The 25609-nt window shown below is 39.3% G+C and overlaps 1 protein-coding gene across 1 annotated transcript; it reads right to left on the reverse strand.

The window, feature by feature from the left end:
* Positions 1 to 303: 303 nt before the first annotated feature.
* ZC3H14 (zinc finger CCCH-type containing 14) lies at positions 304 to 23598 on the reverse strand. Its single transcript, XM_027638094.1, has 17 exons — positions 23485 to 23598; positions 22700 to 22742; positions 19524 to 19638; positions 16594 to 16634; positions 16063 to 16258; positions 15299 to 15719; positions 13667 to 13827; positions 12457 to 12557; positions 10182 to 10337; positions 8702 to 8776; positions 8101 to 8257; positions 6332 to 6555; positions 4181 to 4301; positions 3267 to 3403; positions 2181 to 2275; positions 1182 to 1288; positions 304 to 581 (listed from the first exon to the last, which is right to left on the reverse strand). The coding sequence occupies exons 1-17, from the start codon at positions 23518 to 23520 to the stop codon at positions 575 to 577; spliced, it is 2193 nt and encodes a 730-aa protein (XP_027493895.1). The 5' UTR covers positions 23521 to 23598; the 3' UTR covers positions 304 to 574.
* Positions 23599 to 25609: the final 2011 nt, after the last annotated feature.

The following is a 25609-nucleotide window of genomic DNA, read 5'->3' on the forward strand; positions in this document are numbered from 1 at the left end:
CGGTTTGTTTCCCTTGTCTTAGTTTTCTCCCCGTTTCAGAGAGTGGAAGGGCCTGTTGTGCTGAAAAACACCTAAAAGCCAAAGCATTTGTTCTTTTTCCCTGTGCTGGGGTGGAGAGTTCAGTGCTGGTGCTGGAACAGCAGAGCAGTTGTGTGCGCTGTACCAAACACTTGCTGGACAAAAAGTACTTCTGGTGTGATCCAAATTCAGGAACAAGCTTTCTGAGCCCTTCTGCTGACATACTTTCTTCTTCAACACACCTGATCTTAAACAAGGAACATTACCCCAACAGAACACAAAATGTGCTTTGAAGGTTTTTAATGGAATTTAAAGTAAAACTTTTCTTACACAGATGTTTTCTTGTTACAGTAAAAAAAATGTAAAATTGCTCAAACTTACAAACTTGGAAAATTAGAGACATTTCAAGTATGCAATCAACCTTGTTTTATGAAAACAATGTATATTCAAAGTCCAAAATGCATTAATCTTTTCTAGCATCCTGTACCCTGGTGGTTAATCTTCCTTTCCATTACTGTCCAGAGGAGGCAAAGGTCAGTCCCAGGTTGTACCATATTCATTCACTGAGGGAGAAGACAAAAACAATTCCCATAAGTAACAATTCTCCCACCCTGTAAAGATGATTTGAGAACTGATCTGTGCCCTACTCCTGTAGTGGTTAAAACCTTTGCAGATGCGTAGTTGGAGTGAAAGGCTCATGTGACTTGAAGATCTTTAAGATAGGCCCATAGCTGCAGCTTTGGGAAGTTTGCTACTAATTTATGAAATCATGGACAGATGACAGGAAGGAGCAGCTCTGCCAGAAACACTCAAAGAAACAGCTGAACTTAGTGTGGAAAAGACAGCTTGGACACAAGATAAAGCAATGGTAAATGAAGAGCTGATTTTCAGCTTTATTCAAATAAAACTCAGGAAACAAACCATGTCCAGGTCAGGATTCCAGTGACTCTGCCCTATCTTAGCTGCAGGGCACTTGTTTATTATACAAACATTAGTTAATGTTTGTATTACTAAAACCAAACAGTACAGAGATGTCTTATAAAGAAAGATGCCTAGTCTTCATACAGTTCATCACACACACATTACTTCTGTAAGTAAAACTACATTAGAGACATCAAAATATACTTTTTATTTTTTCGTGTTAGGTTTAAAGTGTCTGTCACCTGGTTTGAGTTCGAGTCCATTTCAAGGCATGGCGTGGAGGTACAGCAACAGTGGGATGGTAGAAAGTGCAGTCTGGTCTTGTACACTGGGTATTAAACCTACAATGCTAAAAAGGAAAGCATTTCAGAAGGGGCTACTCGAGGCTGGCTGCCTGAACTCCTGAGCCAGCTGAGCTACCCTGGCTCCAGGTGAGTTTGTATGGCTGTGTGACACATCTGACCAATACCTGAACCCACAGCTACATCCACCAGAGCAATCAGCTCAACCCAAGGACAAGAAAATCCGTTCTAAAAAGTATCAGTTATTAACTGGATGCTCCAAAACTGCCACTGCACTGACAGGTGGAGGTTCCTCTGCTTTCAAGGGTTTACAGAGTTCAGTTTGAATTGATCTGTGTGTTCAAGCTGGGAGCATGACATAGCATTATGTGAGGAGCAGGAAAAGCCAGAGGATCTGGCTGATGATAACTGGGCACAGAGTCCTGGGGAGCCCAGGCATGTCAGCATTGCTAGGGCTTGAAAAAGCACTAAACTTCCAAGTGTAAGAAAATGCAGGGACACAATTCTATAAAAGTACCAGAGTAATAGACTCTTGTACTGCATCAACTATACTGATAGACTTCAGGGTACTGGGCAATCTTTAAAGTTGTTGTACACTGCAGCACATCTGAAGGAAGAGTCAAAAGTCTTGACTGTCCTTCCACACAGGCTACAGGATGTTCCCCTCCTCAGCCTCCAGCATCCTGGCTGGGCATATTTTGACAAGAGCTATGGCCTGTTTGAAGCTCCCCAGCAGCATCTGTTAGAAAGGTTATTTAAAAATATAATTTTCCAAATTCTTTAAGTCACTGTTTTTGCATATTCTGCTTCCGAGCTAAAGTTAAAATGTCAAAAGTAAAAGCAAAAAGTGTGAAATCCTAATGACATTTCTTGTCCCAATGTAGCACATTTCAAGTCTTTTTCTAGAAAGAAAAGGAAGAGACAGGACATAAATCTTACTTTTGGGTGGTAAAATGGACATTCCATTTTCTTACAAGCAGGAAAAAACTTGCACAGTGGACTACTGGAGGATATGGGCAGTGCAGGCAGGGGTGCTAATAGTAGAAACAAAAAGAACAGGAAGTGAGCCTGGATCAGAACAAATTGCCTTTTTAAGACAGCTCCACACAACCTTAAATATATCAATATTTCTGCGAGAAATTATGTTCTATAATACACCAAACTTCTGCAAGAAATACAGATGGTGTATCACAGTGCAGGGAGTGGATCTCACCCTAGAGCAAACAAGACTATCAAGTAATCATTTAACTTGGTTCTTCCCCATTTCAGGATAGAAGGTACCATGGTCAAGGCAAAACTTCCAACAAATTCTGGTAGGCAGAGAATCTCAGATGTTAAATTTAGACAGCAGCAAGCCTGTTAGAGGTTCAGCTGACCGGACTGAAAAGCACAGGCACTGCACTTCCCAGGAATACAGAGGAGCTGCTGGAAATGATACAGGAGACAAGCACATTGTACTTGGCAAAGTAACAAAACTGCATTGTACTGTGACTATGGGCTAAATTATTTCCAAAAGATCATGTGGTAAAGGCCCTGCACCTTGGCACTGTTCAATGGCTCAGCAATACCAACCCATAATCCAAACACAGCTATTGCCTTCACCGGGTAACCTCACCCCTGAAAGTCACCTCATTATTACACCAACTTAACTCCTACACTGGCATTAAAGAAAAAAATGTCCAAAGACAGAAGCCTCTGTTTTCAGCTTGTCACAAGCCTGTGGCACAACATGTGTCCAATTTAAGAAACAAATTCGAGTAAAACTGCAGTGCTGGCTAATCCCTTCAGAGAAATGGACAACTTGTGCAAGTCACCACTTTGGCCTTGCACAGACTTCATAAGGACTCTTCCATAAGTTTGCAGTAACACTGGATTATTATTCTTCATCTAGCACTAAGAGGTGAAAGAAAATTAGGTCAAATCAAGCAAAAAATTATTTTTTCACCAATGTCAGTTTCTGTTACCAAAAATACTGTTTTGCCTTCAGCATTTTCATTTAAAGCTCAGAAAACAAGACATGCTCACCTGGTTTAGGAGATGGATGGGGGGTTCGTCGACTGGCGTGAGTGTAAGGACAGTCTGGCTTAGTGCACTTTGCATCGTATTTACAGTTCGGATGGATGAACAAGCATTTATCAGCAAATTTGCAGTTAGGAAAAACTCTGGAGAGAAAAGAAATTGAGTTAAAAGCTCGTATTTGGAGCAAAACCCCCAAACATCTGTTGCACATGAAAGCCAGAACACCAGAGAAAGGCAGAACTACAACAGGGCTCGAGCACAGATCTGAACTGGTTCTCTGTGGACACTCTTTATATGCAATAAACAACTGAACTACCTCAGTCTCATTAGAGTTTGGTCCCAAGGTACTTGTTACAAGCTAAGACACATTCTTCTTAGCGTGCAGCACAGAGCAGCACTGTGAAATCAGACTTCCCAGGGAGGGTGGCAAAAGAAAATTCAAATGTCTGCACAAATGAAGTTACCCAACCAGGTAACAGTTATCCCAAAAGAGACATTGTTTTTCTAGACTGTTGCTGCTTGTGGAAGGGAAGTCAAAGGCACAGGGCACATTCATGAGTTCACCTTTGCTTTCAAATTTAAAGAAATCACAGCATTACCATGTAATGGTACCTCGACGTTCAAAAGCACTGTGACAGCTGGCAGAGCCTGTTAGTTTACAACACTAATTCCTGCATCTTGAAGCAGCCTCTACACTAAACTAAAGCTTTCTTCTGCAGGAGCACAGCTGCCATCCCTGTGTTCTGGCACGTGGGAGATGAGTGGAAAACAGAGGCAGTTACAGTGTGACAATCGAGTTCTGATCCCACCCCGACAGACTTGCACTGCCTTGGAATATTTACTAACACAGAACAGAAATTTGCAGCACCAGAATAAAAATCAAAATAGCATGTCAAGTGGATGACCTTTGTACTACTCACTTGCAAGGTAGTGTGGGGTGATGGTACACACATTCATCTCCATTTTTACAGGCAGGCCAGTACTTGCAGCGCTCGAGCACCTTCTCCTGTTTTTGCAGCATATTTAACTCTTCCATGTCCACTAGGATGGCAAGGAAAATAAAAAAGAAACAAGCTGGGACCTTTATGATTCTATATGCAATTTGGTGTAAGCAATAATCGAAATTCATGGTACTTCCTGTTCTCTCTCTTAATCAAAAAAGTCATGACAGTAAAAGTTTATGTACAATCATATTATCTGAAGAAAATTTCTAAAACCTTAAAATGAAAGGAGTCATAATATTGGACTGACAGCTGCCTTTTGGTGATAAAAGATCAAATTTGCACTGTTTACAAGCAAAATAAATATTCTTCACAAATCCAAATTGACTCAGACAAGACAAAGACTCTTCAACTGAACCTGAGTTATGACTGTTCTGCTGAGCCATGAGTTCATTATAGCTATGCTTCCCTTCTCCGAGATAATTTTGCTTTAGAAAATTATTTCAAGAGATAAAAGTTAAAAATCAAATTTTACACGAATCAGATTTATTAGTATGGGGGCACATTGTGAAAATAGAACCACTTTCATGTGATTTGTTCAGAAACTTCAGTTACACCCAGACTCCAATCCAAAAAGTATTTTAAGAAATTCCAAGTTGAAACATTTCTTACCTTCACTACTCTTACAGGAACCTGAGATTTTGACTTTCTCCTATTTAACACTACCTGTAAAACCTCATTCTGCAAATTCAGGCAATTATTTGTACAATGTTGCTTTTGTCTTATTTTCCCAAATTTGCCTTAATCTTTGGCTTTTCAAAGCTTTCCAGGACTGCTAGACTTCCCTATCCAATCTTTTTATTGACAGAAATTGCTCCAGCTTCATTCTATCCTCAGCCTCATTTATGCCTTCTCCTTGCCAAGCAATGCCATCCTGTTGTACAACCACGCTGGGCTGTACAGACCACTTCCACGTGGATCTGGTTCCAGGTGAACTTCAGTCACATCTGTGCTACTTACACAGGAATCCTTAACAGAGGTAGGACTGTATCAGCAACAGCCTCCTCTACCAAACAGCTTCAGTCAGGAGTACAAAAGAGAGTACACATGTAAAAGCATGGATCTGTAAGGAAATACTCTTCTAATAATGTCCATTTTGTTGTACTAGTAAAAATGGGCCAATGGATATACAGCATTCCTTTCTTCTTTAAGACTGCCTGATACATGTGGTACTTCTGCAGCCACGGGGACTGAAGGGACATGGACTTAAAAGATCTTTTGCTGCAATTGCATTACACATTTACAGCTGGATCCATGAAATTTAAGGGTTCTCAGTAGCACATCAAATACTATTCTATATTTAGTTCAGAAAATTTGGACACACTGCTACTCTGGAAAATAAAGATCTTCATTTTCATAAGAAAGCCAAGTAGAAAACATGAATCCAAGCATGGCCTTTAGGCAAGTATTCAACAGGCCTATGACAAAACAGTAGCCTCTGTGATTTTTATCACCATGTCAGCATTCCAAACAATTCACAGGTATGGTTCAGCAAGCAATTTCCCATGTTATTCAAAAGAAATGTATAAAGAGAATACAGAAGCCTCCAAGTAAAGTCATGCACTGTAAGTTCTACTTTTAAAGATTATTTTAAAGATTATAGCCACTGGACTCTACCAACACCTTCCACTTAACAGGCTCCTTTTGATGTCACAAATCTAGAGAAAAACCTTAATACCATATGACATATTTCTGAACGTTCAAGGCATGTCAAAATGTTCACTGTAACATCTCCTGTCCATCAGCATGGAGACAAACCATGAGTCAGCCATAAGTGCAGATGTCTGGCAATGAAGACCAACTCTATTTGCAAAAGAAATAAGCCAAATGCTACCAATACTGAGATGTGTGTATATGTACAACCTACGTGTTGTATTGCTCTCATGTACCAAGATAAAGGCTTCTAAGGAGATGGTCCCACTGAACTGCCACATTTCATTTGCATAAAGAATGTTCTAATTTGAAGAATAAACACCATTGCTTTGGTTTCTTAAGAATGATGTATCAAAGAGTTGTAGCCATGATCAAACCACCACATCAGTGTCAGATCCTGTCAGTAAAGATAATTACCATCAGAGTCCTCCAGCTGCCTGGTTACAGTTTGTGTTTGCTGTGCTCGAAGGCCTTTTAATCCTTTGCCAGCACATATGTCTTGGGTAACTGGCTTTAATCCTTCCATTAGACACATATCTTCCTCTTCCTGATCAGAAAGGTATCCTGGTGGACTGGGCACACCATCCAGTGTCACAATGAACTTGGGACTAGCAGGCTTCTCTGGTTGTGCAAGCTGGTCTCTATCAAACAAAGAAACGTAGTAAATTTAGATTTTCTGACTCAAGAGGTTTGAGTGAATGTGAGCTGTACTAGTAACTAACAGTAGTACAAACTTATCTGTGGGGAGTCAAGCAGTAACAGACCTTCTGTTAATACTACTGATAATGCACTCCAGTTAGCAGTTTGCCTTCTGATCTCCCTGAGGCACTAATAAGAACTACAGCTCTCAGGTACACTTCAGCTTGTTGCATTCTGCTCGACAGATCCAAAAGCTCATTTACAAGCACAGTTAAATAAAGGAGATTAATCTTGTGGAATTTACAGTTTTGAGACAAAAGAAAAGTGAGAGTAAGTATAAGTACCATTCTTGGAATCACAAACCCTTTAACGCAGAAAACAGGTATCTCCTCAAAATTATTGAACAGTACATTAGGAAACAGTGGGTGTAAAAGTTTTTAGAACTAGGAGAGAATGAAATAGTGACACTACGAACTTTGACACTCAATCTGACTGAAAGGTGAGTCTAGCCTACTGTCCTGGATCTGACAGCAGTCAGTGTAGATAGGAGGGAGTATAAAAACAGGGGACACATACATTTTCTCCAGCCTTTCACTATGCCATCCATTTCACCTGAGGGATTTCTTCAATAACATGTGATTCTAATTATTTGGAGAACTGTGGAGTTCTCATCTTTGACAAACAGTGATGGGATAAACTTTGCTTCTCTATGAAATGAGGCTAAAAGCAACTAGAGTGTAGAATGTCCTTAAGAAGAGAGAAAACCAACACATTAAAAACATCATTAGCTAGAACTCTGAAATTCAAGCAGCTAGAAACTGACCTATTCACATGCAAAAATCTACCACTCTCCTCTAGCACCACGTTTTCAACTGTGACATTATCAGGTTTTTTGGATTTGCCGGTTCACTGTTGTTTTTATTTTTAATTAACACATGCTGTTTAAAGCCACTCATGGAAAGGAAACAGCAACAGTTTCTCAAACACAGCAGCCCTCTTTGATGAAGTACATCACATTGTTCTGAGTGATTTTAACTCTTAACAGGTAAGACTGTTTGTAATCAGGAACTTTGTTTGAAGCTGACATGAACTTTAAACTTCTCTTGGTCAAACTCACCAGTAGGGAGCTTTAAATCATCATCCAGGATTCACCAAACTCAATACTGTGTTAAAAGATGTTTCCTTAAGAAATGTAATTTCTGGGTCAAACTAAAGACAATTTAAGCAAAATAATTACTTGACTAAGATTTCAGAAATCAGAACAGCTATGACAAAAGAGCAGGACTTTTCAGTTCCTTCCTCTTCTTTCTTGAAAACCAAGGACATGCTCAAGCTACAGCTGACCTTGGGATTATTTTCAATTTAGAAGGACTTCTGGGAGGTTTTTTGCCCCTGCTTTTTTATCTCTGCTATTCAATGTCAGTCCATTTTCCATGATTTCATGGCTCCTGACTGGACTGGCAAAGCACAAGTACAGCAAATGACTCCATCTAAACCATGAACAAGCACTTTGACTATTAACAGTCCCAAATGAAGTAACTTTTTACCGTGTCTGTATCAGACGTCCTGAGTGAGCTCGTACTGCCTCTGTGCCCTTCCTTCCCAATTGCTGGTTCTGGGTTGCTATTTCCTCAGATAACTTGGGCTTCTTCAGGATAAATGACCTAGTATCTGCGTGGACCATAGATTCTGCATCACAGTAATCTGAATTGGGAGAAAAATTACATAGAAGAGAAAAAAGTAAGGTTGTAGTTTTACTCTTACCTTATAGCATATTTTTAATACCAATTTACACAGCCAATAAACTAATTTTGGGGGTTTTTTACATTTCTTCATAGTAGCTTCCAGAAAACATTTTCACTTCCTTGCTAATTCCATAGAGGAGGATCAACAAAAGCCATAAGTCATATTAGGTCAGCCTAGGAAATTCTATTAAAGAACAGTTGTGCTGAAACAGCATTGAAAGGGGGTCCACCCCCCCAAATCTCTCATGCTTTGAACACCTACTGATATAATGCTTTCACTCCTTAGAAATGTAGAAACTAAAAAATGCTAGAAATCAGTATAATTAGATGAAAAGGAAGTTATATCTTAACATTCGCTGGCCAACAGTATTAAATTTGAAAATAAAGGATCACAAGACTTAACCTTGAGTCACTTGCAAGGTATCTTCAATCATGGGTTCAATCTGAAGCCGAGAAGAGAGCTCCTTTTGTTCAAGTCCTAAAAAAACCAGCAATAAGAAGCATATTTTACTGCATGTCAACATGAAACTATATTCTAGAGAACTGAGGCACACTCTAATTCTTTTGATTTAAAAGCCCTCAAAACTTCAACAACAAAAACCTCCACACTTACAACAAAAAAAAAAAAGGCAAGCCATTCTCATTATGATGAACTCCCTTCTCATTGTTTCAGAAACAGTAACATGGCAAAATCTAAGTACTGAAAGATGCTACTCTTGACCACAGTCACTGTTCAGTACAAACTAGGTCTGTGGGCATGGCAACTTATGAAGGCCAAGTTCTTTCTCGTCCTTTGTAGAGGAGCTGACCATTCAGAGAACACACACGGGAGAGCAACTAACAACAAGAGACCACTCTGTGGTCTTAAAAGAGGTGAAACAAATCAGAGCAGCACTGTTCTACATTTGAGCTGTGGTTTGAAGAAATTCCTTTTGCTTTCTGTAGATTTCCTAAGCAAGCTGTCATTTCCATTTCACCGGCAAAAGGGTGAAAATATTTAGCATGTACATTAATTCAAAGGCTAATAAAGCATCTTCTTACATACTTTAGAGATGCAATTTCAACTATTTTACATTGGCAGAAAGATTCCGAATATGTCTATGTGAGAAATAAGAGACTGAAAAAATATATTTTTTAAAGTAATATTTACCATTCCTTAAGAATGACATGAGATAATATAATAAAAATCTTACTCAATCCAAATTTTACTCAACAATCTAAATATCTAAGCACATAGAAAGTATAAACTACCTTCTACATTATTTTTCCACTGCCTTACATCTATGATTTCTTGTGACTAACAGACAAACACCCCTTCCTTTCTTTGTAACAAAATCATCCTGAAAAGACACTAAGACTGCCTTTAAATGTTATGCCATTTTTCTTCTGGAGTATCAAAACAGAAGTAAAAAACAAAGCTGACACAGTTAGCCTGGTATGAGCTGTCCTGTAAGAGCAAATACAGTACTCCTATATTTAAACTAAAAAATAAAACGTTAGAACTATTTGTGTGGAAACCATGTGTTGGAAAGAATCTTTCAATACTTCATATGCTGTAGAATTGTTCCAAATACTGTAGAGTATCTTAACTCTCCCATAAGCTTTGTGACAGAATTATTTCTACAAGATACTAAGGAAAATATGCAAAGAGAAGTTATCCCAATATAAATGGTTATGCTTCTGTGTGTTTGTGTGTGTATATATAGAGATATAGATATGTATCTATCTGACAGCCATGCTTTAGAAAGCTGCTTGGTTTTCTGGGCAGTTCTGCATGCAACTTTTGACGTGGACTTAAAAATTAAAAACATTTCTTTTCTCTGCTTAGCCTTTGTAAAATGACATTCCCTGGTGTAAATTTTTAAAGAATATTATCAGATGACCTTGAATTCCTTCAACTGTCTGCTCCTTTGGCTCTTCTACTTGAAGCTGAGAACTCAGAACAGGCAATCTGTTTTGCACATGAATTACTTCTAACTGAGATTCTTCTGGGCTAATTCGAGTTCTTGGTGCAACTGGAACAGTCTGTTTCTGTGGAACTTTAAATAAAAAAACAATGGCAAATCATTTACATACTATCCATCACACAACAGTACTGTTCTTATATATGGTGCTAAAATAACTAATAAATTCCTACACACATGCACACACACATACGGACAATCCCAAGCATCTGTATCCATAAAAAGCATCTTTAGCTACCTGTAAAATCCTTAGTGTGCAAACACACTGGTGCATGTGCACAGAGCACCCTGTGAGTAGCACCTCAGAACACCTACCTACTTCTAAGAAAAAACATGAGAAGGATTAAAGTGACATCAGCAAAGTACTTGTTCATCCACTTCTACATATAATTAATGTGGTATTTTTTAATAGTTTTGAAATCACTTTTCATCCTACTTTTCATATAAACAATCATGGATTATCAATGTGCCTCTTCATATGATGCCAGCTACCCTATGCTAAGATGTTTGCAAATAGAACATAAAACTTAAAGACAGCAGAATCATAGAATCATTTAGGTTGGAAAAGACCCTTAAGATCACCAAGTACAACCATAAACCTAGTCTGCCACCGCCAAGTGCACCACTGAACCATGTCCCTAAGTGGGACCTCTGTCAAAAGCCTCCAGGGGTGGTGATTCCACCACTTCCCCAGTGCAGGCAGTCATTTCCAGTGCTTTTCAACTCTGTGAAAAAAATGTTCCTAATATCCAATCTAAACCTTCCCTGGCACAACTTTAGGCCATTTCCCCTTGTCCTATCACTTGTTACTTGGGAAAAGAGATTGACCCCCACCTCACTACAACCTCCTTTCAGGTAGATCTAAGCCTCCTTTCAGGTAGTTGTAGTATGGAATTTGAGGGTAGAAGGGTGACAGGTTGACTTCTTTACTGGCTGTGAAAAGCTAAGCATATTCTTCCCTTGGCTGAATGTCAGATCAGCACAGTTTCTGACAGAAATAACTAAAAGGTACTGCTCAGTACTGGATTCATTCTTTATGAACTTACTGTTTTGTTTTAACTATGTGTTTTAAATTAGCTAACTTCCATATTCCATTCAAAACACTTAGAAAAATAGGTGAAATATTACCTCTGAAGTGGAAGAACCTGCATGATACTTCAGATAAAATTCACAAATCACCTCAGTATTAAATGACAAAGTGGTGCTTTTTGGTCTCTCCACTAAAATATTCTCACGTAGGCAAGCCAAACTACAAGATCACCACTATTAAAAAAATCAATAGTTTTAATTAATTTAAAATCTTCTGGCTATGTCTCATTTGCTGCTGTACTGCTGTGTACACAGGAAAGCTTCCTGCATCACCTCAAAATACCATTTCTTACAGTTAGTTGGCAGAATTTGAAAAAGAGCAGGCAAGAGATTGTGGAAAGCTTTCAGTCTTGCTTCAGATAGTATAAAAGTCATGGTTTAGGTAGTTAGTGAATGCTCCTTCCCTGGCAAGATGCAATGCTTCCTTCTGGCAATGCTAGGTGTACTAACACCCAACGAAACAAAAGCACACGAGACAACAGCTGGATTTGCCCTTCTTCAGCAGAAGATTTGCCATTCAGCCAGGAGACTGAATGCCTACACACAGACAACTGCTCAGCTGCTGGGTCAACTGCAACTCAGTGCCTAAAATCACTGAACTATAATTGCTGCCTTGCTGTTAAAGGACAATATACCCTGATAAACATCAGTCACATGTTCCTCATTAGTTTGCACTTTTATCACATATATCCAGTACACTTTCATTTTTTTTTGCTATTTGGCTTTTTCATCCTCCCATCTCAGAAGAAAGGAGGAGAGTGCAGAAAGGGACAAAAGATAAAGTAAATAGCTCAAACCACCTGCCTAATTCTCATGACTTTCCTCTTGGCAACTACTCTGGCACTTCCATTTTGTAACTATTCACTTTACAGAGTTACTGTCTTGATTAATACATTTAAAATAACTCTTTCCTCCCTTGTTTATGCTTTCTTAATTTATCACTGAAGATCAATGTAATGTTCACAGGACATGGTAAACCCCTCACATGTATCACTGATGTGCTATTTAGCACTCTGTCATCTCTAAGCACTATCTTTAGCTTGGATTTATACAGCAGAGCTTGGAAATAATATGGCTTAGCACAGAAAAAAAAAAAGGTAATTACCAGTGGAATAATTGGTTGTTTTTGTAACTGATTCCTGCGCTTCAGAGATTGCTTTCAGTATTAAATTCTTATTGGCCTGTTTTGAAGGTGGCAACGAAGGTCTAAAGGAAATAAAAAAATAATTAATTGCACATGAATTGCACAGTAATGAAATCTATGTTAAAAACAGGTATTTCAACAGGTTAACACAGGCACAATACTGATAGAAACGATAATTAAAAAATATTTTATCCAAATCTGTTTTCAGTTTGTTAATCTATTCTCTGAGTGGATGGGTTTCCACAAAATGCTCTCGAGAATGGAAGTCCAGACGTGTGATTTCACGTCACAGCTTAAGCTGCTCTAAAATCATGCTGCATCTGAAAGGTACACACTCTGCCATTCATTTCCTCCCACCTCTGCCCATCACACATCTGTTGCTATGTTTGTGATGGCACCGATAATTACGTCCTGAGAAGTAAGATCCAGCTAAAAACTGACTCTATCAAAAATATATTAGCTGTAAAAAAAGGCTTTCTGCTTGTCTTTAACATCAACAATGAGGAAGCTTAAATCAGATAAATGTGCTGTGGCACTGAAGCTCAATTCAATACAGTGTATTAGCTTAAAACAAACCTTACACAGGCTAGTACTGTAGGTCAGTAGAACCATCTCTTCTCTAGTTTAAGTGTTCTTTCTCTATTGTTGAAAATCAGATACAAACAATTGATGTACTTGGACTGACAGATGACACTGAGACAGAATTAGGGAGCAAAAAAAAAAGGAAAAATCTCTCAAGTCTGTTTGAAAAGTCATAATCACCTTAAAGAACAAGAGATAACCAGTTTGAAAACTATTCCTGAAATAAAATCAAAGCAAGTAAAACTCCTGAAAAATTATTTTACCACAATAAATACCTAATCTGAAACATGCCAACGTTAATTAATGTTCTTTTGCCAGCAAACTTTACAAAATAATGTAAAAATTCACACTCCATTGCAGCTTATGTGCAATGAAAAAAACAGGTTACAAAATCAGAGGTGAAAGTGTGGCAGAAACAAGCATCTTACCCACAGAGTTGTGAGACAGTACAAAAAATATTAAAATGGCTTACTGAATTTTGTCTGTCAATTTTCGAAAGTGCAAACAGGTTTTCCCCACTTCCACTTTCTAAGTTTTGTTCATTAAATTCATTCTTGAAACCTCACAAAACCACTGAGATCTGAAATACCTTCTTTCTGGCTTTGCAGGCACAGACACACTGCTGGAGATGCTTCCTGTTCGCAATCCATATTCTTCCTCTTCCTCCTCATCTTCCCCTTCATTACAGAACTTTTTCACTTTCACTACTGAGCTTACAACAGGCAACCGTCTTTTCCTGGAGCTTTCTTCCTACAACAAACAGAGCAGCCAAAACAGTTCATTCAGCATAAACCACGCATCAATAAACCAGCAAAGAAAACATTGCAATTCTACCCACAGCCAGGAGATGGAGACCTTCCATCCCAATTGCACGTGTCTAGGACTAGGTGCTGCCTGCAACCAGTACAACACAAGTAACTGCACTGGATAATATGAAAATCAGACACATTTACACAAACATCTCATTTAAAATGTAACTGTAAATAACATTTAGGAAAAAGAGAAGAAAAAAATCTTTTAAGTACAGACGAATTATCCAACACCTACAGAAAATCACGGTTTTCCAAAGAAATTCATACTACCCTTCAAGATGAACCTGTTGAAAGTCTGAGAGAAGTGAAATCAGTATAAATTACTTTCTCCTGTGTATCAAGTCTTATTTCAGAGAAGTGTAAGGATTCATTTCTAGCAAGCTGACATATTCCAAAGGATGCTAACCCCTATACACAGTCAGGATGGTCCAGCTTCCCCACTGCAAGGTCCTTACTCTGTCTTTTCTGGACATTATCCGTAGAATAGTAATAGAAGAAAAACATCACAAGACCTTTTTCTAACATTTCCAAGGAGAGATGTCACTGTCATTTAAACAAACCACTATTTTCTCATTTTCACTTCCCCATTCTTAAAAACAAAGACAGCCTCTATCCCTCTATCTTTGTAGAGCGTTCTAGATTTCCAAATAAAATTCATTGTCCTTTATACATAACCAAGTAAGATAGAGCTAAGACACAGAACTGTACAAGCAGCAATAAACACAGAGGCACTTGCAATACAAGGTATGCAAAATCCATGCTTCATTAAAACAGTAGCAGCCACAACAATCTTCATTCTCCTCAAAAGAGGCTCTTAATATGGATAGTCTTAAACCTATCAGCTAGGACTATCACCCTGCCAGGCTTAGCCTGGCCTCCAAAGCATGTAGGGCAGCAATCATTTTTTAGTTTATCTTTGTGCAACATCCATCCCAAAGAATTCTTAACTGACATGGTTCTAAATAGTATAATAACCCTAAAAACCAACCTCTCTGGGGTTTAGAGGTTAATAAATAGTATTCCAAAAATCCTGATTTTCAGAATTGTGTAAAGCTGGGGGTATACACAGCACTGAGAGAAGATCATGCTGTTTCAATGATCTAAATATCAGAATTATTATTTCTGATTCATCACATGCAACTTACCAACGTGCTAACCCATCAGTCCAACTAAGTATGACATGCAGATGTACATGGTAATTAACTCTGAGATGCAGCAAGCTATCAGGTGATGATGTCAAACTATGAAATCTGGTTTTATCAGTGGACCCAAAGGATGAAATCTCAAACCTACTGGTACCAGTGACAGAAGTCTTTTGATTTCTTTGAGGTGAAGATTTTCCTGGAAGTGTATATAGTAAGTTAAGTTCCTGGTAGGAATAAACTTGTTATAGTTTAGATCATACTAACCTCACCGCCTACTTTATCTGCAATGAGTTTGGAGGTGGGTCTGTGCCCTTCTGCTAAGCTTCCAAATGCCTCAGGATTGCACAGCTGGCCTGTTTCCAAAGACCTGCAGCTTTGTGTGTCCAACTGCCTGCTCCCCTGCAAGTTGCCTTGTTGTGACAGTCTGGGCATGTGTGCATTGCCATCTGCACTCCTGATGGCTGGTGGGCGGTAGATCTCCGCGGAGGGACGAGAAGAACCATAAGTTACAGTTACAAGAGGCTTCTTCCGTGACAAAGGATTCTCCTGCACGAAGTTTAGGTCTTCATCAATTAGATCATCTGGTTCAGGTTTAATGTCAATTACAGCTTCAGAAGGTGACAATTCCCTCAAAGGCTTGACTGTAGATGTTAAGTGGGATGCAGAGCCATCTTCACAAGGCTGCCTGATAAAATAAGAAATTGCCAACTATTATCTGCAAGTCAAGTCCTGGAAAATGAGAACCGTCTTTTAATTAAAGCCAGCAGGGAAGAATCATTTAGGTATAATTTTTTATATAAATCTAACACACTAATCAATATCTTCAGTTTGGTTAATTAATTTAAGCCCATCTGTTGCTTAAAGAACTGAATTCTGATTTAATGTTTTTCATCCAACAAATTGCAGCGATGCTTTACTCTTCAAAACTGCTTTGATCTTTCCAAGTGTCTGTACTCTTCAAAATGGCTACTACACTCACACAGCTACTGATGTCTGTCTGAGTGTTAGTAAGTAATCAGCAGCCTTACCTTGAAGAAGCATTTCTCTGCTCCTGAGAGCTCGTTGTAACTCTTGAATCATTTCTTTCAGTCCGAGTGCTGGAAACTGCAAGAGGTGGTAAGATGTTCTCACGCCTCCTGTCATCACTCACACAGGAAGTGCTTTTGCTGGAAGGCAGGTTGCTTTCAAAGATACTGGATTCTGAAGATTTTATACTAGTTGGTTCTGTGGAGACAGGTACCTTTCATTTTTATATTAAAATACAGCAATACAGATTTTGCAATAAATGTAGCTAAGAAACTGCAAACAAGGCATTGCACAGACCTGAAAATATAACAAGTTGAAAACATCAGCAAGAAACACAGAGAAATAAATTCTGGACTCATAAAGAAATTCTTTACCTCAAAATATAAAGCAATTTTCTAAAAAGTCTGGACCCAAAAGACCATATAAATCAAAAATTAACAAAAGAGCCAATATCTTTTTGAAACTCATTAAACACACAACACTACATAGAAAAGATAAAACTACCTTCACTCAAAGTTAATTTTCTTTCTTACCAGTAGTCACAGATCGCAGCTTATCCAAAACACCGTGGAGCCTGAAAGAGATAGAGGACAGGGAAGGAAGCAAAAGAGAAAAAGAAGGAATACAGAATTTTAATTTACATTCAGAATAATCATCTTTCAGAAAATAACTGCCTTCCCCCGTAACAAGCACCTCATTTATCTAAGACTACACTTTGCATCAACCTTAAAAGGGTTATCTTAAGTATCTTGCCTCCAGTGTGTCTTAGACATGCAAGTAGACTGTTCATCACATCTTCTACTCTTGGCATTTGGTTGGTTTACATAATCAAAGCCAGTACTTTCCACCTTTCACTAAAATCAATAGACTTAAGTGTCAAAAGGAGTGATGCAAAAAACTTAAGTTAGAAGCCTAAAGCATGGCCTAAAATTTTACTTTGTATACAAAACTTTATTTACACAGCACAGTTAAATGTAGTTCCAAGTATAAACCCAAACAATATACAACTCATACCACTTAACATTCTCAGGATTCTTCCAGTATGCTTTGTATATACCAACAACATTCTCTGAGCATTTCAATGAGGTGTCAAATTTGCCCTTTGACTGTGAAAAAGGCACCAAGCTGAAGTAATACAAAAAATCAGAAGGCTATAAAATAATAAGCCTGCTTAAAAATCAAAACATTACAGCAAGAAGAAAGAAAAAAATTCCCAACACTTAAATGTGTATCTTACTTGGAGTTCAAACCTGATCATGGGCACGTCCATAATTTAGACTGAGTGTTAGAAAGCAGCTAAAGAACAAAAATATATTGAAAACTGGGAGAAGTAAGGCAACATGTGAATAGAATGAAGGCTTACACTCATCCTCCTTGTGAGTTTTCACTAGAACACTCATCAGCTGACCTCTGGTGATGCATATCAGCTTTCACACTGACCTCAGGACAACTGTGAGCCGACTCTTGGTTCAGAGTAAGAAGTTGTGGCCAACCAATAGGATTGCCAGGTCTGTCATACAACTGCTGTGAGACTTTTGCCAGATGACCCCAAATTACCAACTACAGAGACAAACCAAGGAAGGTAGACCTTGCTGTGTACTGTATTTAGCCACTGTTTAAGAAAGTAAACATTCTGGATTGCCCTTAGGAAAAATAAAGGCATATGAAGCTCCCAACTACAATGCTATTTAATACTTTGTCACCAGTTCCCTCACAGTTTATTGCATAGGTTTCATCTTGTCTTCTTTTCCATTCTTCTTTTAACCATTACCTACTTTGGTACTGGATAGAGCACTCTGACACTGAATTTGTATTTATATATACTATGTGGATATTGAATTAGGATTAAAACAGTCATTACTTTGGAATTTAAGCAGGAGTCAAAACCAGCTGGTGGTATAATATCTACATAGTCAATATGCAGTTTTAAATACACATATATAAAATAATCTTGATTTCTCTGCTGAAATTTGCTTTCTCTACATATTTATTATTTTTTTCAATAAAGTTTTACCTTCATTTACAAAGCCATAAAAGCATTTTCTTCTATACATTATTCTGTTATTTTTTACTGTATATCAGGACTCAGTCAAAACCCCAGTACTGGAGTTACCCTCATCCACTTGTGAAGTTCACTGATTTGTCTGATTCCCAAAACTGCTAAAAGAAAGACAACTGCATGACTTCTTAATACAGTGAAACCCAAAAGCTTTGCCTAGGCAGGCCACAAAAGGAAGCAAAGAACATAAATGTACTTTTTTAAAAGAGGTGCATGCTTAATTGTACTTCTTAATTATATTTTTGACAAATGTCAGGAAAAAATTGAAAACTGTGTAAGTAAACTCAGATTATACCCACTCAAATAACACTATCACATGGAAATCCATCAGTTTAGATAGTTAATACAGTGAATTGTAATAGCTGACACTAATTTTCATTTTTTGTTACTGTTTATGGTTTCATAACACTCAACTTCTAAAATGTTTCCCTCTGCTGTTTTATAACAAAAGCTCATAGGCACTAATCACACAGAAGAAATACTGAAAGTGATTGTAACTTGTCAGTATGAAAATTTCAAAGGGAATAAACTGAAAAAGCAGAGAAAAAAAAGTAGTATTTCTCTCACCTACACAAAAGAAAATAAAGTTCCTTAAAGCTGTATTAGGTAGAAGACTCAAATGATTAACTTGAAAAAATACACAACTCTGAAAGCAACAAAAATCTCTAGAGTCAAAAGTCTGTTTGGATCCTGTGAAACATGGAGTTCATGACAGGTTTATACTGTAAACCAAATCCAGTATTAGAAAATCCATGAGGAATATAATGGCTAAGGTTGTCGTGCAACAAAGAATAAATTAACCTACACTGTAAGGTTTTGAGAGTAAGTTGAACTGTTGCTAACCTGTCCTGCTCACAGTAATTCTGTGGTTCTACTTTTTGTTTGTAGAGTTGGGTGTTGGTAACAAACAAATAGCCTGAGAGGTGGGAATACCTAAGCATTTGGTGCTAAGCCTTGTCAAAGACAGTACACAGAATTAGATCCAAAGCTCATCTGTCCTGATATAGTAATTCCCATTGCACTATTAACATAAAAGCAAACAAGTTTGTCTTTTACATCCAACTACAGTGAGTAACACTCCCATGCTTTGAGAGTGGGCTTTGCAGGAATAAATTTTTTCAAGTCAACATACAGCCCTCGCTTACCTGAGTACTTAATTCACAAATGTGACTGGATTATAAGCAAACAAAAAATGTAAGTCCTCCAGTTCCTTGCCATTTCATTATCACCTCAGTAGCCTAACTGTTGATGGACTAAGACTACTTATTAGACCTGCAAAGTGTAAATTTTGATTAATGCAAAGTACATCATGAGAAGATAAGTAACTTTTTTAGTGGTCAGGTTTCACTTCTAGAAAGCATTCCTGACTACTGAAGAAGTGCAACAAGTAGCTTGCAAACATACCAGACAGTAAACCTGACAGTGTTGTTCCCAAGGAAAAGGGAAAGGTCTTCTGTCATCTGCTCTTGACTCTTCTTATTGGCCACCATAACCATAATATAATCAGGAAGCTCTTCATCTAATAGATAGAGAAATATGTTGGTTTGAAGTATAACAAATCACAGAAGAGATAGCAAACACTTTTAAACATGTGACCAAATTTTTTTTCCAGTTTTACTACAAAGAAAACACTCTGCAGGTAGAGGATTAGGTAAGCAAATTAACAGGACTTCCATTTCCTCTGAGGGTGAATACAAGTTTCATCTACAAGTGAGGAATGATCATGAACTTCACAAGTGCATGATAAGTTGAAGATAAAAGTATTTAAAAAGTGAGTAAACAGAATAGAAAAAAGGACAAGATAAAAAAGAGTCACTCTGCTGTCTATATCCTTTTACTTGAATACTAAAAACATCTACAATTTTCATCACTTCAAACATCAACAAATATAGCACATTATCCTTGTCAAATTTCCTTTAGTTACAAAACCCAACCAAATAAATATCCATTCTGATATGTGCATTAAACAAATCAAAATGGTATTAACTTAAAAGATTCTCTACCTACAAAAACAGAGCACACCCAAATCCCAGCAACCATGAATGTGAATCTCCAGTCCCCTAACATATGCAATTTTATACACAGTGAGAAATCCATTCCCTTGCTGGACTGCTCATTCAGGGTATATCTACCCAACACAATGGATGGGAGAGTGCTTAGAATCCAACATTAACACATGAAGGGGTTGGGGAGTTTGCTGTTTGGCTTTTTCCTTTGGCCTAGCTCTGGTCTCTGTTTGAGGCCTGTTTGGTGCAATTGCTGCTCAAAGGCATCAGGTGTGCTTCCTGAGCACAGACATCAGTTTAGTTTATCAAACACCTCATGCTCTCCAATACCACATCCTTGACATGCACATAACAGCAGTGAGTGAAGACAGTTGGGAAATACACTTCAAATTGTGAATTTGAACTAAGACACCAACACAGCTCATTTCATCAATTTAAGCCAGTACGCAAGACTAAAAACATCTAAAAAATGAAAAATAGAAATCAAAACCCAAATGAAAGAACTGCCTTTCTTCTATGTCTGCATAAATAATTTATGTTTACCCTAGACTACAGAAATAACATTCACACATTGCACCTGCATGCCACTTTTGCTACTTGTCCCAAGAGAACACATTCCTAGCTTAAACCATATCTTCTTTTTGGTCTTTTTTGGGGGGGTTTGTTTTTGTTGTTGCTGCTTTGGGTTTGGTGTTTTTCTAAATGCAAACTACAAGTTCCCCAAGATGGATTAATACTCAGACCTAGGAACTCAGAACGAATTTTATTTATTGGCTAAGCTAATTTTAAACTTGACAAGTTCTTCAGGTGGTTCAACATATGATAAAGTTTCAACATGTCTTGTTGTAGAAGACTTTTCAAAAGAAAAGAACCAGCAGTTACAGAAAGAAACAAAAGCATGGTTCTTGTGCAGAGGCTAGAATGAGGGAGAACCAATTTTTACCAGTTAACTAAAAGAAGAAATGGAGAGTTTTTGAAAAACATTACTTGAAAAGCTGTCCAAAATACTCTAGTCAAGAAAAAAAAAAAAAGTGAAAAATTACATAAATTTGGAAACAGTGGTTTAAAAATAAAAAAAGAGGCCAAGGCAAGTCAGACATGGCAATAGAGAATATAAAGTTATTTAAAGAAGTCCATAAGCTGACTGAGAAGAAACTGCAGACACTGAATGCTGACCCTGGAAATACAGGAAACCCCCCCTCTGAATACAGGAAACAGAAGGAAAACAAAGAAAGAATAATCAGTCACAGCTGAAATCTAAGACTGCTAGTATTCTAAGAGCATCTTACTATTACAGATAAGAAAGATCTTTTTTCAGAGACGCAGGAAAAACAGACAAAGAATCCAGGACTGAGAAACTGAAACCCAGAATGATGGTAAAAAAAGAAAAAAAAAAAAAAGAAGCACCCGAAATGAGTTTCTGAAAACGAGAAGCTTTGAAACAGTGAAAAAAAAGATGACTTTACAATGAAAAAATTCTAAACACAGTTCCTTAGCACCAGCTGAGCCCTGAATGTCAGCTTGCAGGTAACTTCCTTCTACAGAGTCACTACATTTTTCCATAAATACAGTGCCTCCTTTGAAATAGGAAGGAAGATGAATTCAGGATCAAACTACAAACTCTGAACTTGGCCCTGCAACTCACAGGATCTCTAAACTATGCTCTCAATTTCTTTCCTTCACTTGAAAGCCAAGAAGTATCAGAGACAACAACAAGGCAGTTGCAGGACTATGGTATTCTGTTTCCTACAGAACACTGTGTTAAGTTACCAACTTTTACTGTAGCAGTAAAAGTTACTGAACTGTTACTGAAGTGCAATATCCATCTAATCCTGGATTCAGAAAAAACAAACGCACAAGAAAACCACAGACATTCACACTGCTCATCTCTCTCCTCACAAGCCAAAATAAAATGTCCCCCTGTCTCTAAGACCCAGATACATGTATTTCATCCACATTAGTTCAACATAGCTCTTAGTCATCCCCTTAACAGTCAAGTTTTACATTTTGAAGATTTGTCCCACGTGACGAGGCCTTTTCATTTCCTAAAACAGTCTGTCTTTGGCCCTTCTCCTAATTTTGACAAATATTTCACCCCACATTCAAAAGGCTGTTAAAAAGGTGTCTAAGAAAGACTGACTCTATCTCAGAGTGGTCAAAGCTAACTGCTGCTATATTTGCAAGAGTCTTGCTTTATATAATGTTTCACCTAGTGCTTCAAAGAAATTTTCTTAAATATTCACAACATTCATCCACATCATACTTGGTTTTTCTTTCAAATCCCTTGCCACCATTTCTCCTTTAAAGGGGAGATTGTTGGACTGACTTTTCAGTTAATTTCCTTTTAGTTCTTCATATATTGATATCCATGTACTGCTTCTCTTATGCTTAGACTGTACATGTTTGTTTGTCTTTTGGTTTCATACTATTCCAGCACTTCAGATAACTCTTCTCATGCTTAAGGCTTCTGTATGCAGTAACACAAGTAATAATAAGCTTCCATTAACTATCTGATTTTTTGCTATGTAACTACAATGGCCTGGAGAAGATTGCTAAACACATGACAAAACTTACCAACATAAGCCCCAAGCTCCTGCAATTTTCCTTTTATAGCACCCTAAAAAATAATGAAATAGCATTTAAGGGATGGATCAACAAAGTATTTCTAACTGCAATGAGATGGGAGGCCTAACAAAGTTTTTTTTATTAAGTGTTCGAACACATTGTTTTAACATGTTAACTTTTCCTATTCTCCCCTGCTCATGGTAGAGACGTTATAACTGTGAGAGACTGACAGCAGAATAATCAGAACTGCCAAGAATCTCACACTCTCTAACATATTTCCTACACACCAGTTCCTGGTGCTTCCAGACAACCTCTAAATCCCTGCTATCCTTTTTCAAGCAGAGACCATCCGGACTCGTAAGGTGCAAAGAAAACGGATCCCGGGTGGTTTGACAAAAGGTCACTCCCGGCTCAGCAAGGAAACGGAAACCAGACGGGCTTTCCAAACTGCGACCGCCGAGCGGGAGCAGCTGCCGGGCCCCGCCGGTGCCGGGCTCACACCCGGCCGGGCTGTGCCTCTGCCGGGCAGCGCCGGGCCTGGGCCGGGCGGGCTCTGCAGCTCCGGGGCACAGACGGCACCCGGCAGCTGCCCGCTGGGGTACGGGCGGGCCCGACTCTGCTTCCCAGAAAAAGGACTGTCCCGCTCCCACCCCTCCCCGAGAGCCCCCAGGGCCGCTCGGCGCCGGGAGCTCTGAGGGGAGCCCGGCGTCTCAGCCCCCGGCCGGGCCTGCCCCACAAGCGGGGCCGGGCTGCTGCCGCGGGCGGAGGGGGTGGCCCGGCTGCCTCTGCCTCACCCGGATCTTGCGGCTGATCTCGGTGCCGATCTCCATGGTGGCTCCGAGCGCCCCCGGCCCGCTCCCGCTCCCGCTCCCGCTCCCCCGGCTCCGCTCCCGCCGCCCCCCGCGCGGGTTCCGAGCGCCGCTCGAGCACCGCACGGCCTCCGCCGGCGGCGCCCCCTGGCGGGCGGAGGCGGCACCGCCCCGGGACTGCGGGAGGTGCGAGCCCCGGCCTGGAGTAACGGGAATAAAGGCGTCTGTCTCTCTGCTGTGCTTCCTGACAGCCGCCTGCCAGAGGATCTGCTCGTCATTACCCGAGGGCCACACTCGGCTTTTTTAAAGTTGCCTCTTTTTCTTCGTTCCAGGTTTTTATAAAGTCCTGTCACGTGGCTTAGGGTAAGCGACTGCCTTAACACCAACTACAAGGTTATTTTAATGTTAATGCTCTCTCTTAAGGACCACACAAATTGAAGATTTCAATAGTTATTTGCTAAAAAAACAAATAAATTATGGTATAGCAATACACACAGTATCCAAGTAACTGTTAATGCCACACTACAGCTATATAATAAAAGGATTTTAGCACTGAATTTTAATTTTGTGATCTCACAGTAGACTGATAAGCCTTAAAACAACATGCCTTTTTTTTTTTTCCTAAGAAAAAGGTTGCCAGGTGCCCATCAAAGCTGCTGTATCACCCCCCTTTGTTGGCTTGGCAAGAGAGAGAAAATATAACAAAAGGCTCGTTGGTCAAGGACAGGAGAGATCACTCAACAATTACTGTCATGGACAAAATAGACTGGAGAAATTAGTTTAATTTATTAAGAATCAAACCAGAGTTGGATAATAGGAAATAAAATCAAATCTTAAAACACCTACTCCACATTCCTTCCTTCTTCCAGGGCTTAACCTTACTCCCAGTTCTCTACTTCCTTCCCCTAGCAATACAGGGGAACAGGAATGGGCGTTACGGTGAGTTCGTCACCTGTTGTCTCGGACACTCTTTCCTCCTTAGGGGTAAGAATATTTCCCCTGCTCCCAGGAGAAACAGCTTTCCACAGATTGTTCCCCCAGGCTGCAGTTCACAACATGTCCCAGCATGGATCCCTTTCATGGGATGCAGTTCTTCAGGAACAAGCTGCTCCAGCGTGGGACCCTCATGGGGTCACAAGTCCTGGCAGAAAACTCCTCCAGCGTGGCCTCCTCTCTCCATGGGACCACAGGTCCTGCCAGGAGTTTGCTTTGCCATGGGCTTCCCACAGTTTCACAGCCTCCAGGCATCCATGTGCTCCAGTGCAGGCTGCAGATGGATCTCTGCTCCACTGTAGACCTCCATGGACTGCAGGGGCACGGCTACCTCACCATAGTCTTCACCCTGGGCTGCAGGAGAATCTCTGCTCCAGCATCTGGAGAACCTTCTCCCCCTCCTTCTTCGCTGACTTTTGTGTCTGCAGAGCTGTCCTCTCACATATTCTCACTCCTCTGGCTGCAATTTGCTTCTGCCCAATAACTTTTCTTCCCTTCTAAACATGTCACCCCAGAGGTGCTACCACTGTGGGTGATGGGCTCAGCCTTGGCCAGCGGTGGGTCTATCTTGGAGCCATCTGGCATTTGCTCGGTCAGACACAGGGGAAGCTTCTGATAACTTCTCACACAAGTTACCCCTGTAGTTCCTCCACTACCAAAACCTGGCCACAAAACCCAACACAAATATCAACTGGTCTTACTGCTACAAGGGATCAGTTGCAGAGGGAGAAAAGCCTACAGGGTAAGGATAGTAGTAAGCAAAAAAGTAATGTTTGAGGCAAACCATTTATCTTTTGCACCACTGTCCCAGCTTCACTTCAGCTGATCTAGTGAGCAGTAACATTGTCGAAAGCCCAGCCTACAGATAAAGGATCTTTTACAAGTAATGCCACTGGTTAAAATAAACTCCAGGCATTGTAGTTAACAGCTGTGTTAATCTCTTTCTGCATCACTGCTCCTGATATAAACCAAACATCATACAGAGATAGCCTAGACTAATTATTGCTAATGATCTGAGCTGTTTGCCTGACTCTAGTTATAACATATTGCTGTTACAGTGAGATGGAACTAGCAACAGATTACTTTAATTACACCATTTTAACCTTTAAGAGACACA

Source organism: Corapipo altera, unplaced genomic scaffold, assembly GCF_003945725.1.
Source record: "Corapipo altera isolate COAL_440 unplaced genomic scaffold, ASM394572v1 23, whole genome shotgun sequence".
Classification (NCBI taxonomy): domain Eukaryota; kingdom Metazoa; phylum Chordata; class Aves; order Passeriformes; family Pipridae; genus Corapipo; species Corapipo altera.

Bases quoted from the DNA above. Each gene is read 5' to 3' on its own strand.
- ZC3H14 (XM_027638094.1), bottom strand. From the start codon at position 23,520: ATGGAGATCGGCACCGAGATCAGCCGCAAGATCCGG. The intron at 16,635-19,523 runs GTATGTTTGCAA...TATCTCTTTCAG, and splicing joins ACTGTCAGGTTTACTGTCTG to GCTCCACGGTGTTTTGGATA. The intron at 6,556-8,100 runs GTAAAAAGTTAC...TTTGTTTGATAG, and splicing joins GGACGTCTGATACAGACACG to AGACCAGCTTGCACAACCAG.